The sequence below is a fragment of the Ascoidea rubescens genome, assembly GCF_001661345.1.
Source record: "Ascoidea rubescens DSM 1968 unplaced genomic scaffold ASCRUscaffold_3, whole genome shotgun sequence".
Taxonomy (NCBI): domain Eukaryota; kingdom Fungi; phylum Ascomycota; class Saccharomycetes; order Ascoideales; family Ascoideaceae; genus Ascoidea; species Ascoidea rubescens.
Window position 1 is genome coordinate 761,698 of NW_017962915.1, and position 14,956 is coordinate 776,653.

Below are 14,956 nucleotides of genomic sequence, written 5' to 3' on the forward strand. Positions count from 1 at the left end.
CCAAAGCGAACTCCTCTTTCTCGTTTTTGATTTTCTGTGAAGCTGTTAATTACTGATCAACCATCCCTCTTTTATTCAATTAATTATTTCTCTATCCAGACAATCAATCTATCTATTCTTCCTCTACCTCTCTGTCAATCCTTGTTCTGTTCTTTGATTGCACCTAACTACCCATTCCCCAAGAATAGTCTTTTTTTAGTATCTGGAGTCAAAAAAATTCTAAAAAAAACTCAAAAAAAAAATCAAAAAAAATCAAACAAACTCTCAATCCATCAACCAACAAATCAATCAATCCATCAACCAACAAATCAATCAATCCATCCATCAATCAATCAATCAAGTGGTAGTCTGTTCTATTTCTCTTGAATAACTAATATTCTAATTAGTTATTCTATTACTCTACTTTACTTCATCCCATCTTATTCTATTCCAAGTTAATCTTAGTTTAGTTTTCGTTGATTGTATTGTTTTATTTTTATTTTTATTTTTATTTTTATTTTTATTTTTATTTAATATTTATCTTTTTATCTGGAATATTAAATACTAAAACACATTCAATCATATTGTATCCAATCAAACCATATCATTTTATATCATATCATATCATTTTATTTCAATCCTTATTTCCTTTATTGATCTTTCTTTCCTTTTATTGATCTTTCTTTCCTTTTATTTTTATTTTTATTTTTATTTTTATTTCTATTTCTATTTTTTGGGGGGGGGTTTTATTTTCCTGTCATTTTTTATTTGCAATTCATCTTTCAAAAATGTCATCATCTAATAACAATAGCAATAACAATGCCCAAAATAGCTCCTCAAACAGATTACAAATCCCCGGTTTAAACCCTAACCAAAACCAACAAACATTAAACCCAAACAAAAATAAAAGAAATCATCTACACATCGCTCACAGAAGATCTCCAAGTGATCTAACCACTTTAATGATCGAACAATTGGCGCTACAAAAACAATTGGAACTAGTTCAACAGCAACAACAACAAATCATTCAACAACAAGCGGTTCAACAAAATTACATCTTAAGCCAACAACAACAAATTAACAATAACAGTAATAGCAATATTAACAACATTCACAACAATTCCTCTATAAGCTCAAATCAAATCCAAAATCAATCTCCAGTTCAAATCCAAATCCAAAACCCAAACCAAAACCAAAATCAAATTCAAAATCAAAATATCAACCAAAACAAAAAAAGATCTCACAGAAGATCTCAATCCTCTTCTATAATGGGTTCAATGGGCTCAATGGGTTCTTTTAGTATCCCAAATTCTTCTTTAAACGTTCCTCCAATTCATCAATTATCTTCAAACCATAAACAATCTTCTTCTTTTTCCAAAAATCTCCCAAATAACAATAACAATAACAACAATAGTAATAATAACAATAATAATAATAACAATAACAACAACAATTCAATCAACTTTCAACAGCCACAACAACCCTTTTCTCTTTTACCACCATCTCCTTCATCTCATCAACGTCAAAAAAGTGGCCATGTTAGAAGACGCTCATTAGGTGTGACTGAAGCTAAAAAAGCTGCACAAATTGTTCAAAACCAAAGAAGTGTTTCTGGCGTTAATAGCAACATAAATTCTCCTGCAAGAATCAAAGAATTAACCGATGAATCTGAAATCGATAATAACTCGGCTATTCTACCTCCTCCAGGCTTTCAATTTCCTCCAAAGAACCACTCTCCTTCTCCCTCTAATAACAACAACAATTTATCTAATAATAGCTCAAATAAATTCATAAATAACCAAAAAGCATTTCAATTCCCTCCTATAAACTCTTCTATTACAAATGACTCTCTATTACCTCCTCAACCAATGTTTGCCGGAAATTCCCATCAAAGATCAACTTCAAACTCTTCTGATTCAACTGGTCGTACCCCAACTCATAGCCGTAATAATAGTTCCCTTCATGAAAGAAAGCCTTCTGGCCATTTTAGAAATAATAGCAGAAATTATGACAATTCAAATATCAATTCAAATTGGAGATCTCAACAACAGCCAAGATTATCTAATTCTCAATCCTTAGGTAACTTGAAATCTTCTAATAACAATAACAATAACAGTAACAGTAACAATAACATTAATAATAATAATAATAATAATAATAATAATAATAATAATAATAATAATAATACTTTAAATAATCTTAGCGTAAATCTAAATAATAATCTCACTCCAGAATATGCTAATACCCTTGAAACTTCCAATTTTGTTCCTGGCCATAGAGGCAAATCTTCTTTTAGCGGTTCTTTTTCCTCAATTTCTTCTTTCCAAAATTTTCAAATTTCAAATTTCCCAAACCAAAATCAATTTGTTTCAAATGTCACAAACCAAAATGCTTCTGGCCCCCAAAGAAAATCTTTATTTGCTCCCTATTTACCTCAAAATTTCTTACCCGAACTAATTAATAACGGAAGATTAGTAACTGGTACTTTGCGTGTAAATAAAAAAAATAGATCTGATGCTTATGTTTCCACAGATGGTTTATTAGATGCTGATATTTATATTTGTGGATCAAAGGACCGTAATAGAGCTTTAGAAGGTGATTTGGTAGCTGTTGAATTACTTGTTGTCGATGAAGTTTGGAACAGTAAAAAAGAAAAAGAAGAAAAAAGAAAAAGAAAAGATTTTGGTATATCCAATAGCATTCCAGGCGATGACTTACATAATGATGCAAGTACTACTGGTGCTTCATTAAATAGTAACGACATCTCTATTGATTCAATGGATACAAATTCAACAACTAACGGCGGCTCAATCTCTGGAACTACTATTGATAACTTATCTGGTGTTCCAAGACCATTAAAAAGAAGAGGTTCTCTTAAACAAAGACCAACTCAAAAGAAGAATGATGATGTTGAAGTTGAGGGACAATCATTATTATTAGTTGAAGAAGAAGAAATTAATGACAATTATAAGCCTTTATTTGCAGGTCATGTCGTTGCTGTCATCGATCGTATTCCTAGTCAATTATTTGCAGGTACTCTTGGTTTAGTTCGTCCTTCTCAACAATCTAAAGATAATTCCAATCTTATTAATAAACCTCCTAAAATTGTTTGGTTCAAACCAACAGATAAAAAAGTTCCATTGATTGCTATTCCAACTGAACAAGCACCTAAAGATTTTGTTCCAAATCATGAAAAATATTCAGAAAAACTATTTGTTGCTTCAATTAAACGTTGGCCAATTACTTCATTGCATCCATTTGGTACTTTGGTAAGTCAATTAGGATCTATTGATGATCCAAGAACTGAAATCAAATCTATCTTAAGAGATAACAATTTTCTTTGCGATGAATTTCCGGATGTTGGAGAACGTTCAGGTCCCAAAGATCTTGTATTATTCAATGATCTACCAAAGTTGGAAGACGAATTAAAGAATCCTGAAAGAAAAAGATTTGAACATGAATATGTTATTGGTTTAACACCGACTGGTGAAATTTCAGATAGTGCCATTCATATTGAAAGATTAGATGATGATAAAATTGAAATCGGTATTCATGTTGCCGATGTCACACATTTTGTTAGAGCTGGAACCCTTCTAGATAAGAAAATTAAAAAGAGAAATGTTTCAGTTCATTTAATTCAAAATGTAGTCAAGAATTTATTACCTCCAAAGATTAATGAATTAATTAGTTTCAATGAGGGGCAAGAATCGTTAGCATTATCGACCATTTTTCAAATTGATACTAATAGTTTTGAAATTGATGATGTTTGGATCGGAGAAAGTGTTATTGATCCAAAACAAGTGATTACATATGATGAAATCGATAACATATTATCGAGTAATGAACTTGATGAAGAAATTTCATCAGCCACTTCTGATTATATTAAAACTTTATCATTTATCTCTAAAGAATTTAGACGTCAAAGATTAAGAAACAATCGATTAGAAAATACTCCGGTATTAACGTTGCTTGATCAATTTGACGAAGAAAAAATCCGATTAGATTTAAACATTTTTAATAATAACTTGGCATATTCAATAATTGATGAAATCAATCATAAAGTGAATGCTACAGTTGCTCAAAAGATCTATGCACAATTGGGGGACAAGGCATTTTTAAGAAGAAACCCAATTCCTACATTATCTAAATTTGAAACATTTTTAAGAAGAGTTTCAGCATTAGGGATCAAACTCGATGCTACTACATCAGATACACTACAAAATAGTATTTTAGATATTGGTGATGATACTAGTAGAAAATGTGTTGAAACCCTTTTAAGTAAATGTATGAATAGAGGAAAATACTATATTGCAGGAAAAGTTGATTCCGATATGTATGGACATTATTATTTCAATTTGCCATTGTATACACATTTTACAGCCCCTTCAAAGAGATATGCTGATTTGATTGTCCACAGACAAGTTAAAGCTGTATTAAGAGGAGAAAGTGATTTTAAAGAAGAAATTGAGTCACTAAGAATGACAGCGGAATATTGTAACTTTAAGAAAGATTGCTCAAAGAGTGCACAAGATCAGTCAGTTCATTTATTGTTAAGCCAGACTATTAATTCCATGAGTGAAAAAACCGGACAATTATTATGCATGGGTACCGTTTTGCAAGTTTATGAGTCATCATTTGATGTTTTAATTCCTGAATTGGGTATTGAAAAGCGAGTGCATGGAGATCAACTTCCATTGATTAAAGCTGAATTTGACAAGGAGAAGAAAGTTTTGGAGCTTTATTGGGAAAAGGGAGTTGATTCAGCTACATTTATTCCACAAGATGAGCAACAACCATTGTCATACCGTACATCTATTAAAAACAAGTTTAGAACTTCTACATTGGAAGCTGCATCATATCAAAAGAAGACCAAATTATCAAAGAGACAAATTGGATCGGAGGAATTGATTGAAAAACTATCGAAATTGAATTTATCAGTTCCAAAGATTCGATTGCCAGATGAATCGCTTGGAGGCAGCTGCAAGGATTTGTCAGCATCTCAAAGTTTACCAAACTCGCCAACTAGATCAGATATAGCCAATGGTAAGCCACAAAGGGTTGTGTCTGGATCTGAGGTTCTTCGTAAGAGTTCATCAGGTATATTTGATGAAGAGGGTCTCAATAGTAGTGGTTATATCAACAGTGTAGTTGAATCAGTGAATGAGGAAAATAATAATAGTAATAATAGTAATGATAATAATAATGAAGGTATTATTGTTGAGGGACCATTAAAGCCATATTTAAAGAATGTTATCACCAAAATAGATGGTGGATATTATATTCAAGAAATCCATGAATTGAAGCAAGTACCAATTTTGTTGAGAGCTGAAATTGGTATGGCACTACCATGTTTAACAGTTCGTGCAGTAAACCCTTTTGCTTATACTAAATAAGGAGAGTATATTGGATCTAAGCTAAAAGTTAATAGTTTTTTATTTTATGATGTTATTTTTTCACCTTTCTCATCATCTGCATTTAATTAATTTTGAATTTATTATTTTTTTTTTATGTAATGAATATTAATTTGATGTTTGCTATTGTTATCAAGTATTCTTTGTTGTTCTTATTATTTTTATTAAGCCAAACAGGTAAAAATTATAATTTCTATAAATTATTTTAATTGAAGATTAAAGAAGAATACTAATAATGGAATCATATTTTTGTTGTTTACTTTTGTTTATTTTTGTCTACTTATTTTCTTATATCTTATATCTTATTTCTTATTTTCTCTTATTGTTTCTTATTGTTTTTTGTTTTCTGATCAGCCTAACCTAAATTATTTAAACGTACATAATCTTTAATAATATCGACAATATTAGTGGTACCATTAGAGCATAAAGTGATGGCAGCAAAGCAGCACAGAGAACAGCACCGGGAAGAGGAAGTGGTGCCTGCGGTGTCTGCGGCTGCTACCGAACAGCGGAAACAAGCGTTGGCAACGGTTTGCGAACACGCGAACACACGAGCGCGCAGAAAAGATTGGCGGGCCGATGCAAATCCGCTACGGATGCTCTGCGAGGTGCCGGATTTGCACAGCATCCGACGGCGAGAACGCAGCCGGACACGGTTCTGCCGTTCAACTGTATGTTTTGATTTGGGAGGTGTGGTGGGAGTGCTCATCGAACGCGGACATGACGCGTTTTGTTGGTTCGGCTAATCAAGCTTTTCAGTTGGAAGCTGTTTTTGTTTACATTTATCCCGATTAGGCAAGCTGATTGTTTTTGAGGCCTAAACAAGAGTAGAAAGAAGTAAGAGGATAAATGATTTAGAAGAGCTATTGAAGAGTATTGAAGAGTATTGAAGAGCTACTGGAGTGAGACTTTGGAGCGACAGCGAGCATAGCTAAAGAGGCTCTGAGAGAGAGCTGAGGAGGACGAATTGGGAGCGACGTAAACAGGCAGCTCCAACAGGACCAGAGATCTGAAATGTATTGTTTGCTTCTTGTACAGCATTTTGTTATTGAGGCTTGATACCATAACTGGCAGTGCTAAAAAATATTTAGCAAAGAATTTAATAATAATTATATAATTATATAACTACAGTAGCATATCTTTTTTGTTGATCCTTGACAAGTTTTGTGAAAGACAGCGATGAAGGCGTTTTTAACTGTCACTTCATTTTCCTTCAGAGAACCAAGTGCAGTACAGTTTCTGACAACTTTGAATTCTCTTTGTTCTCTTTTCCTAAATTTTGGTGGATCTTTAGGATTATCATCGATGTTTTGATGTTTTGATGGGTTTTTTCAGTTGTTGCATGTCCCTTCAACCAACTCCAGTGAAATCATCGAATTTTAGCAAAAAAACTAGTAGAAAATGTTAATTAGATTTATATCAAAATTCATATTAAATTTCATAATAAGATTTCTCGCAAAATTGCAAAAATTCTTCACATCCAGGAAAACAAATCAGTGTGGATGAAATTTTTTCTCATTTCTTTTCCATTACAATTCCTTTTAATCCAGTTCCTCATCATTTTGGTACATTTTCATACGAGAAAAGAAAACTGTAAAACGAAAAAAGTGAAAAAAGTGAAAAAAAAACGATTCGTATCTTCTGATTTCTGAAAGCACTGCAGTTAATCATAAACATCAGCCAATTCCAACAAACTGCAGACGATAACCAGTAGCCAATGACCATTGCTGTGCAGTTAATGAGTTGATGGGCTCCTGCTCCAGCTGCTCCTGCTGCTCCTGCTGCTCCTGCTCCAGAACTGCCTTCAGAAGCTGTGCATTCTGCTCCAGAGAGAGAATTTGAAACACCTCGACTCCTTTAGCTGGAGAATTGCTTCCTTTCGTGTTCATCTTCCTTCCACCTCCAAAGCAGCTCCTAATATTCCCCCATATATATATACAGATATATATATATCTGTATATATATATCTTCCTCCAGCTTCCTTTTCTTCTTCTTCTTCTGCTGATTCTCCAGCATCGCTTTTAAGACATCTCTCTGTTCACATTTCTCGTTTTGACTTTGGGAGCAAACTTTATCGATCCAAATCAAAACTTTCTTGTTCTTGTTTTCTATTTACCATTGGAGCTTCATTCACTAATAGCACTTCCACATCCTCCAAACCATTCCACTCACCATACTCAGCATATTTTTTTCTTCTCTTTAACCATCTTCTTAAAGCTTAAAGCATACTCTTCCAATCTACTACGCTTTTCCCAATTTTCCTGAATTATGCTGTTTTTTGAAAAATTCCCCCAAAAAGAATAATTATATTAGCACTCCTGCCTCTACCTTATATTTATTCACTTTTGCTCATATTTATTCATCTTTATTCATCTTTATTCACATCCACTCACACCTGCTCGTATTTACTCATATCTGTTTATATTTATTCATATTTGTTCATACTTTTTCTGGCCTTCTTTATACTTAATCTCTTTTATTATTCATCTGAAGACTGGAATTTCAGATTTCTTATTTAACTCATCATAATTACATTCATTCAGATCTTTTTCTTGTTATTTCATTTATTCGTCAATTAACTACTTAACTATTTAATTAATTAAACAATTAAACAATTAAACAATTGACTGATCAATCAATTGATCATCGTCTATTGTCTATTGTTCATCGTTTTCTGTCAAATCATCTTAGAAACCCAGTTTACAATATTATTACAATCCTATAGACTAATCTCATCTAATCTCATCCAATCAACCCCATCTCATCTTATACTTTCTCACACTATACTATACTAAACTATACTAAACTATACTAAACTACACTGAACTATACTACATCATCATCTCTCAAATCTAATCGTATCTTCACCACCTCAAAATGCCTCCAGGAAAATCAAGAATATACTCTGCTGATCAATTTCAGCTATCTGAACAATTGGGAAAGGGTTCCTTTGGCGTCGTCTATAAAGGATTGGATTTACTATCAAACACTCCTGTAGCTGTCAAGCAAATAGATTTAGAATCCTGCGATGAAGACATTGACGAGATCCAGAAAGAAATAACAATCCTATCCAACTGCAACTTTCCCCAAATCACAAAATACTATGGCTCCTTCGTCAAGGGCTTTAAACTATGGATCATAATGGAACTACTAGATGCTGGGTCCTGTTTAGACTTGCTAATTCCCCAACCCTTCTCTGAGCCTTATATCGCCATCCTCTGTCGAGACCTACTAAAGGCTTTGAACTACCTACACGAATCTGGAAAGATCCACAGAGACCTCAAAGCTGCCAACGTCCTCGTCAACAACTTTGGCCAGGTCAAAATAGCTGACTTTGGTGTTGCCACTCAATTGACCAACAACTTGAGCAGAAGAAACACCTTCGTGGGCACTCCCTTCTGGATGCCCCCCGAAGTCATCTTGCAACAGGATTACAACTACAAAGCTGATATCTGGTCCTTGGGCATAACTGCAATCGAATTCGCCTTGGGAAAACCTCCACTAGCAAACCTCCACCCAATGAAAGTCTTGTTTCTAATTCCTGACAATCCTCCTCCAACTCTACCTAGAAATAAAAACTATTCCCCAGAATTTCAAAACTTTGTTAAACTATGTTTGCATAAAAACCCAAGAGACAGACCAACTGCGAAACAGTTGCTAAGACACAAATTTATTAAAAACGCCGGTGATAATAAACTACTAATCAACCTTATCAACATCAGAAAAGACTGGGAATCAAAAAATAGAGATTACAATAAAATCTCAAAAAAAATCTACGAGCCAACCATTATTAGCGACGATCCAAATAATCCAATTTCTAATATAGCCTTTGATTTCGATACCATCAAACTATCCGATGACACTCAATCCATCTCTTCGATCAATGGCCATTCAACTTTAGTGAGACATCAAATTCAAATACAAACCCCATCATCTTCTTCTCCCCCTGATAGCAGTAGAGCTAGCTCAAATTCAAACTCCTCTCGTGAAACTAATTACTCAAAGGCATCCTCAGATTCGACAGCTCCTTCTTCTATATACTCCCCAGGCGAACACTCTCCTTCTTCAATTTATGCGGATTTTGCAAATAACAACCCTCATTTAAACAGCCCATTTATAGCTTATGATGACTCCAATAAAGAAAATAGCATAATCACTGAAAGTGTATTTGAAGATAATTCCTTAGTTTATCACTCTAAATCTAATTTGAATTCCTCTCAAATCAAAAAAATTGATAATAATAATAATAATAACAATAACAATAACAATAACAATAACAGCGATAATAATAATAATAATAATAATAATAATAATAATAATAATAACAACAATTTGCAAATATCTAAAGAATTCTCGAAAATCTTAAATGATTGCTCATCTAAACTACAATTCGCTCCAATAAGCAGCAAATCAAGAACAACAATTCTTAAACAACTCAACGGTCTGCCAAATAATGATTCAGACCAAAATATTTCCTATAAAAAGAAGAATCACCAATCAAGATTTAAATTAAATGCCTCTCAAGCTATAAAACTTAACAGATTAATTAACGATCTAAAAGATTTTCTCATCGATGATGATCAATCTCCTCTTGAAACGGTTCGTTCAAATAATAACAATCTTCAACAAAATTCTCCCTTTGATGATAAATTAAATACAACTAATTCATCAATTTTATCCAGCTCCACTGAAATAAACAATACTTACTCATCACAACCTAAAGACTCTGAAGTCCTATTCAAATTTCTCAAAACAATGATAAAGAGCATTGACAAAAATCCTAATCTTTCCAATTTGATTCTTCCCAAACATTTGTCTTCATCTTCTAATGAATCAGTAAATAATACTTTATATGATGCAAAAGATTATAGAAAAAGAGATGATGTTGAAGAATTGCTTTTAAGTAGATGGGCCGAAGGTGTTCTTGATAGATGGAAAGAATAATTTGAAAAATTCAAAAAAAAATTTAAAAATTTTTTAAAACCCTTAGAAAAAAAAATACAAGTCAAAAAGTCATTTGACTTTTTTAATATTTAATTTTTATTATTTTTATTTTTTGTTATTTTATTTTGCTAACAATCGCTACAATTTTTTTTATTTAACAGGTAATTCGCGTGTTTGATTTTGGAACAATAAGGTGTGTTTAACTGTTTTTTATTTTCTTCATACATTCATTTCCTTTTATTCTCACCGGTAAACTCTTTTTTTTCCTTTTTTTTCTGTCTATCTTCTTATCATGATTAGACCCTGGATAGTTTGTTGTTTTTTTTATTTAATTTTTATCTTCTTTTGAATCAAATTTTGATTTTTTTTATTGATTATTGAAAAAAAAAAGAAAAAAAACAATCGAAAGGTGGTTCTTTTCATTATTTGAAAATATTTCTCATTTTATTGCTAAAATTTTTCTTTTCGTTTTCTTTTTGAAATTTTTTTAATCTTCTAATTCAAAATTTATTTTGAAATTATCTTCTTATCATTCTTCATTTATATAGTCTACTATTTTTTTTTATATATATTATATTTAGTTTCAACCAAATAAAAATTAACTTTTCACAAATCACAAAAACTACCAATATCTTGGGAAACTGCTATCAATTTCTTCAGACCAGTCTTTGAGCCCGCCAATAATATCCCAAACTTCAGTCAATTTGAACCTATCTTTTAAGAGTTTTGTTGCCAAACGAGAGTCATTTCCAAAACGACAAATGCAATAAATCTTTTTGTGAATCAAATCTTCATTGGTTATCTGCTGGTTTCCTGAATTATCACGGCTGGAACTGTTAATCTTTTCAGCCAATTGATCTATAGAAATCATGCTATTGAGAACTTCCAAAGGAATGTGGATCGAACCCTTGAGATTGCTGATATTCCAATGTACATTGGGTCTCACATCTAATAGAAGATGGTCAATCTTGTTCTGAATAATGTTTTTATTGTAATCACTCACTGAAATTCTCTCTTCAGGTCCCACAACATCATAGTCAGGATGCCCACAAAATAAATTGTAATCAAGTAATCCACTTTGAATTGTATCCTTTGAAATCAGTGGATTTTCACCACACACTTCACAGTTTAACTTTTTCCCCCTCATTTTAAATGTTCTTAGTGACTGAGACACAGCAGAATAACCACTGTAAATTGTTAAAAATGGCTTGAAATTTTCCAACGTATAACTGTTAGCCAACACCTTTATAGCTTCAACTGCCATCATTGTTCCAACTAATCCAATACAAGGTCCTATTACTCCACCATCCTGACAAGAAGTAACACTATTTGCTGGAGGAGGCTTTGGATAAAAACACCTATAACATGGGCCACTGTTTTTAAAATTCAAAACAGATAACTGACCTTCTGTTTTTAATCCAGATCCAGATACTATGGTTTTTCCTAAAAGAACAGAAGCATCGTTTATCAAATATCTAAGCATTGGAGTATCGGTGCAATCCAAAATTAGATCATATTTCTCAATGACCTCGAAGGCATTGAAATTGGTTAAAAATTCACGATACGTTATTAAATTCACATTTGGATTTAAGGAAGATAAATAGCTTTTGGCAGAATCCACTTTGAAGTTTCCCACTTGATCAGTAGAGTGTAGAACCTGGCGATGCAAATTTGTGATATCAACAGTATCATAGTCAATGATGCCAATTGTACCTACTCCTGACGCAGTTAAATACAATAGAGCAGGGCATCCAAGACCACCAGCACCAACAACTAAAACCTTTGAATTTTTCAAAGCGATTTGGGAATCAACACCACCAAACTCAGGAACTAGCATTTGTCTTCCATATCTGCGAAATTCTTCTAAAGATAGTTGATTAGCAGTGGAAGACCTCTCAATTATTGATTTTTTCAAATTTTCATTTTCTTTTCTTAGTTCTAATAGCTCTTTCCTGATTTCCTCTGGTATTTCGGTCGATTTGGTCATTTTTTTATCCTCTAAGTTCTCTTCAAAACTGGAATTGAAACAATTTTGAGATGCTTTCAGATAAAATTTTAACGGATCCAGAAAGTTGGATTTGGAATCCTGTTTGCGGTTTGAAAATCTAGCAATAAGATTGGAAACGAAGTTAGTTTGAGCATAGTTCAAACACGCTTTCAAACAAATCATGTGTTGGGATCCCAAACAGCGGTTGAGTTCCAAACAGGATTTCTTTGCTCAAACATCACAAAGAGGAAATAGTTGATAATAAAGTTCAAGTACAAATCAATTATTTCCACTATTTAACTTGATTAAAAATAAAAATAAAATTATTCGATTTTTGGCCACTTCAATTTTATGCATGCAATTAACATTAATTGGGGATAATGAAAGGACTATCGAACTGGAACATTAAACTGTAGTTCAAATTTCGTTTTCTCAAAGACTAATGAAATTAGAGAAGCAGAAATAAACACCAAGTTGTTAGAAGATATGCTAAAAATACAGGCAATTTCATTTTATTCGGGAGACTTGATACAATTGCAGGATAATCGCCTATATTTCGTTCATATTATTTAAAATTCAAATCAGTCTGCAGCAGCCTTAGCTATGTTGGTAATTTCATCAATTTCTTATTAATGATAAAAGGATTTTAATTCAATTTGCATTATCTGATCATGATTGACAGGGGACGTGAGTCGTTTTAGCTCTAAATCCTCAAAATCTCATTTTTAATACTGAAATCCAAATCTTCAACTTTTGAAAATCATAAAACTCTGAATGTATTTTGTTGTTGAATGAACCTGAAATTATCGGGTTAATTTAGGTCTTATAATGGTACCAGTAATCTTCCCAAAAAAATGAAAATATCCGTTTTTTATGTTAAATTGATGAGGGCACAAATGAAAGAAAACTTGTTCTTAAATCATATAATTTTACTTAATTCAAAAATCAAAGGATAGTTTTCAGCAGAAATAATTATTTTATGGTTTATGGTTTATGGTTTCTTATAGAACTTGATAAAAATATGCTATAACTGTGTTTTGTCGGTGTGGCATTTGGATAATGATTTGATTTGATTTCCACATTGTGATGTCAAGGCTATTATGAGAACAAATCGGAACACTATCTTTAAACAAAATGTCACAGATAATAAAAGTAAAAAGAAATTGATATGCAGAGTTTTTGAATATATTGATACTGATTTTGAATTATTAAAAAATAAAACCATGAAAATGATAAAACTATTAATGAAATAATAATACATACATAAATTATTTTTTTTTTTCTTTTTTTCTTTTTGACTACCTTTAGTACCGAAGAAAATATAAGATATGGAATTTATTGATTGGTTCGGATATCGAAAAGAATAGCAATTACATTTATTTCTGTTGGTTGATATCCCGTAGAGTTTTGTCAGTGGTTTAGATTACGGCTGGTTATGGCCTGCTTGTGAAACAAGAGCAAACTGGATAATTTATTTCAAGCAATTTTCTCAATGGATATCAAGCCGAGTTTATTCACTGGATAAAAGAACAATTTTTTTATATTTTCTTGAACAATATCAGTGATTTATCTACTGTATTCATTAAAATAGGTTTTAATGTAGTGAATTGATTTGTTAAAACTAAAAAAACGACTTAAAGATAATGCCAGGATTATCCTGTTATCGTTGTGTATGAGTTAATTTGCTTAATGGCGTTTTTATTCAAACAAAGAACAATTTTTAGTTGAACAATTGCTATATTAATGATTTCAAAAAGAAACAAAAAATCACAAAAAGATTTTAATCAGGAAATAAATACATTATTTTGGAAATAGATGTTTTTTTGGTCATGGAATTTTGAAACTAAACCATATTAATTGTCTATAGCCTATATTTTTTTTTGTATTTATTCCATTTTAAAGAGTTTAAAGAATTTAGCGTTATAGATTATAAAATGCTCAAAATTATTTTAAATACATTAAACCTTTCAAATTAAAAATCTGATACAAAATGTTGTATGTTTTAAATAAGCTAGAATTATATTTCTCAACTACAAAAGTACATTGAAAAACTATTACAAAGTAACTTTCCTATGAAATTGATTGAAATATACCCAAAATACCCTAAATATAAAAACTAAGAACGATAAAAGAAAAATAAAAAAAAAAAGTATCTAGTTGTCTTTCTAACAAAGAGCATCACAACAGTAACATAAACACAAAGCAGCTAAACAGGCAGCTAAACAACTACTGGAATCACTAGATGGAGGCTTTTTCTGAACATAAACTGGCTGACCATAGCTTTGAGGTGGTGGTTGACCTCCATAATGCCTGTTTTGTGTAGCATATTGTTGATTATACTGCTGAGGTGCTGGAGGTCGATTGTAATATTGGCTACTAGTGTTGCCTTGTTGAGAGGAAGCTGGATACTGGGGAAGACCAGCTCTATTGTAATCGTCTTGAGGAGACTATTTTCCAAATATTTATATCTGTTAGTATTTTAAATATCAGTTTATTATCACAATGCGCTCGTTTCTGTTAAAAATACTTACATAGTGATGTTTTTCACTCATTGCTATAATTTATAATAACAAATAATAACAAACAACAATAATTCTATTGCGCCTGTTATATTTATACAACATCAAAGACGAGG

General features: G+C 31.9%; 5 protein-coding genes across 5 annotated transcripts; 2 read left to right on the forward strand and 3 right to left on the reverse strand.

Moving 5' to 3' along the window:
- Positions 1–767: 767 nt before the first annotated feature.
- Positions 768–5,372, forward strand: SSD1 (mRNA-binding translational repressor SSD1; the record flags this gene model as incomplete). Its single annotated transcript, XM_020194441.1, has 4 exons — positions 768–2,058; positions 2,212–5,036; positions 5,067–5,126; positions 5,202–5,372. The coding sequence occupies 4 exons, from the start codon at positions 768–770 to the stop codon at positions 5,370–5,372; spliced, it is 4,347 nt and encodes a 1,448-aa protein (XP_020048757.1).
- Positions 5,373–6,975: 1,603 nt separating this feature from the next.
- ASCRUDRAFT_74823 (uncharacterized protein) lies at positions 6,976–7,315 on the reverse strand. Its single transcript, XM_020192831.1, has one exon. It carries the CDS (start codon positions 7,277–7,279, stop codon positions 7,067–7,069), a length of 213 nt encoding a protein of 70 aa, XP_020048758.1. The 5' UTR covers positions 7,280–7,315; the 3' UTR covers positions 6,976–7,066.
- A 952-nt stretch (positions 7,316–8,267) lies between these two features.
- On the forward strand, positions 8,268–9,242 carry ASCRUDRAFT_32789 (STE20 family serine/threonine-protein kinase; the record flags this gene model as incomplete). The annotated part of the gene is made up of 1 exon (XM_020190384.1): positions 8,268–9,242. A coding segment is annotated over one exon (975 nt), but the record flags the coding sequence as incomplete, so codon positions are not given.
- A 1,308-nt stretch (positions 9,243–10,550) lies between these two features.
- UBA4 (Uba4p) lies at positions 10,551–12,924 on the reverse strand. Its single transcript, XM_020189086.1, has 2 exons — positions 10,893–12,924; positions 10,551–10,703 (listed from the first exon to the last, which is right to left on the reverse strand). The coding sequence occupies exon 1, from the start codon at positions 12,502–12,504 to the stop codon at positions 10,957–10,959; it is 1,548 nt and encodes a 515-aa protein (XP_020048760.1). The 5' UTR covers positions 12,505–12,924; the 3' UTR covers positions 10,551–10,703; positions 10,893–10,956.
- Positions 12,925–14,486: 1,562 nt separating this feature from the next.
- Positions 14,487–14,873, reverse strand: ASCRUDRAFT_69257 (uncharacterized protein; the record flags this gene model as incomplete). The annotated part of the gene is made up of 2 exons (XM_020191650.1): positions 14,487–14,768; positions 14,853–14,873. The coding sequence occupies 2 exons, from the start codon at positions 14,871–14,873 to the stop codon at positions 14,487–14,489; spliced, it is 303 nt and encodes a 100-aa protein (XP_020048761.1).
- Positions 14,874–14,956: the final 83 nt, after the last annotated feature.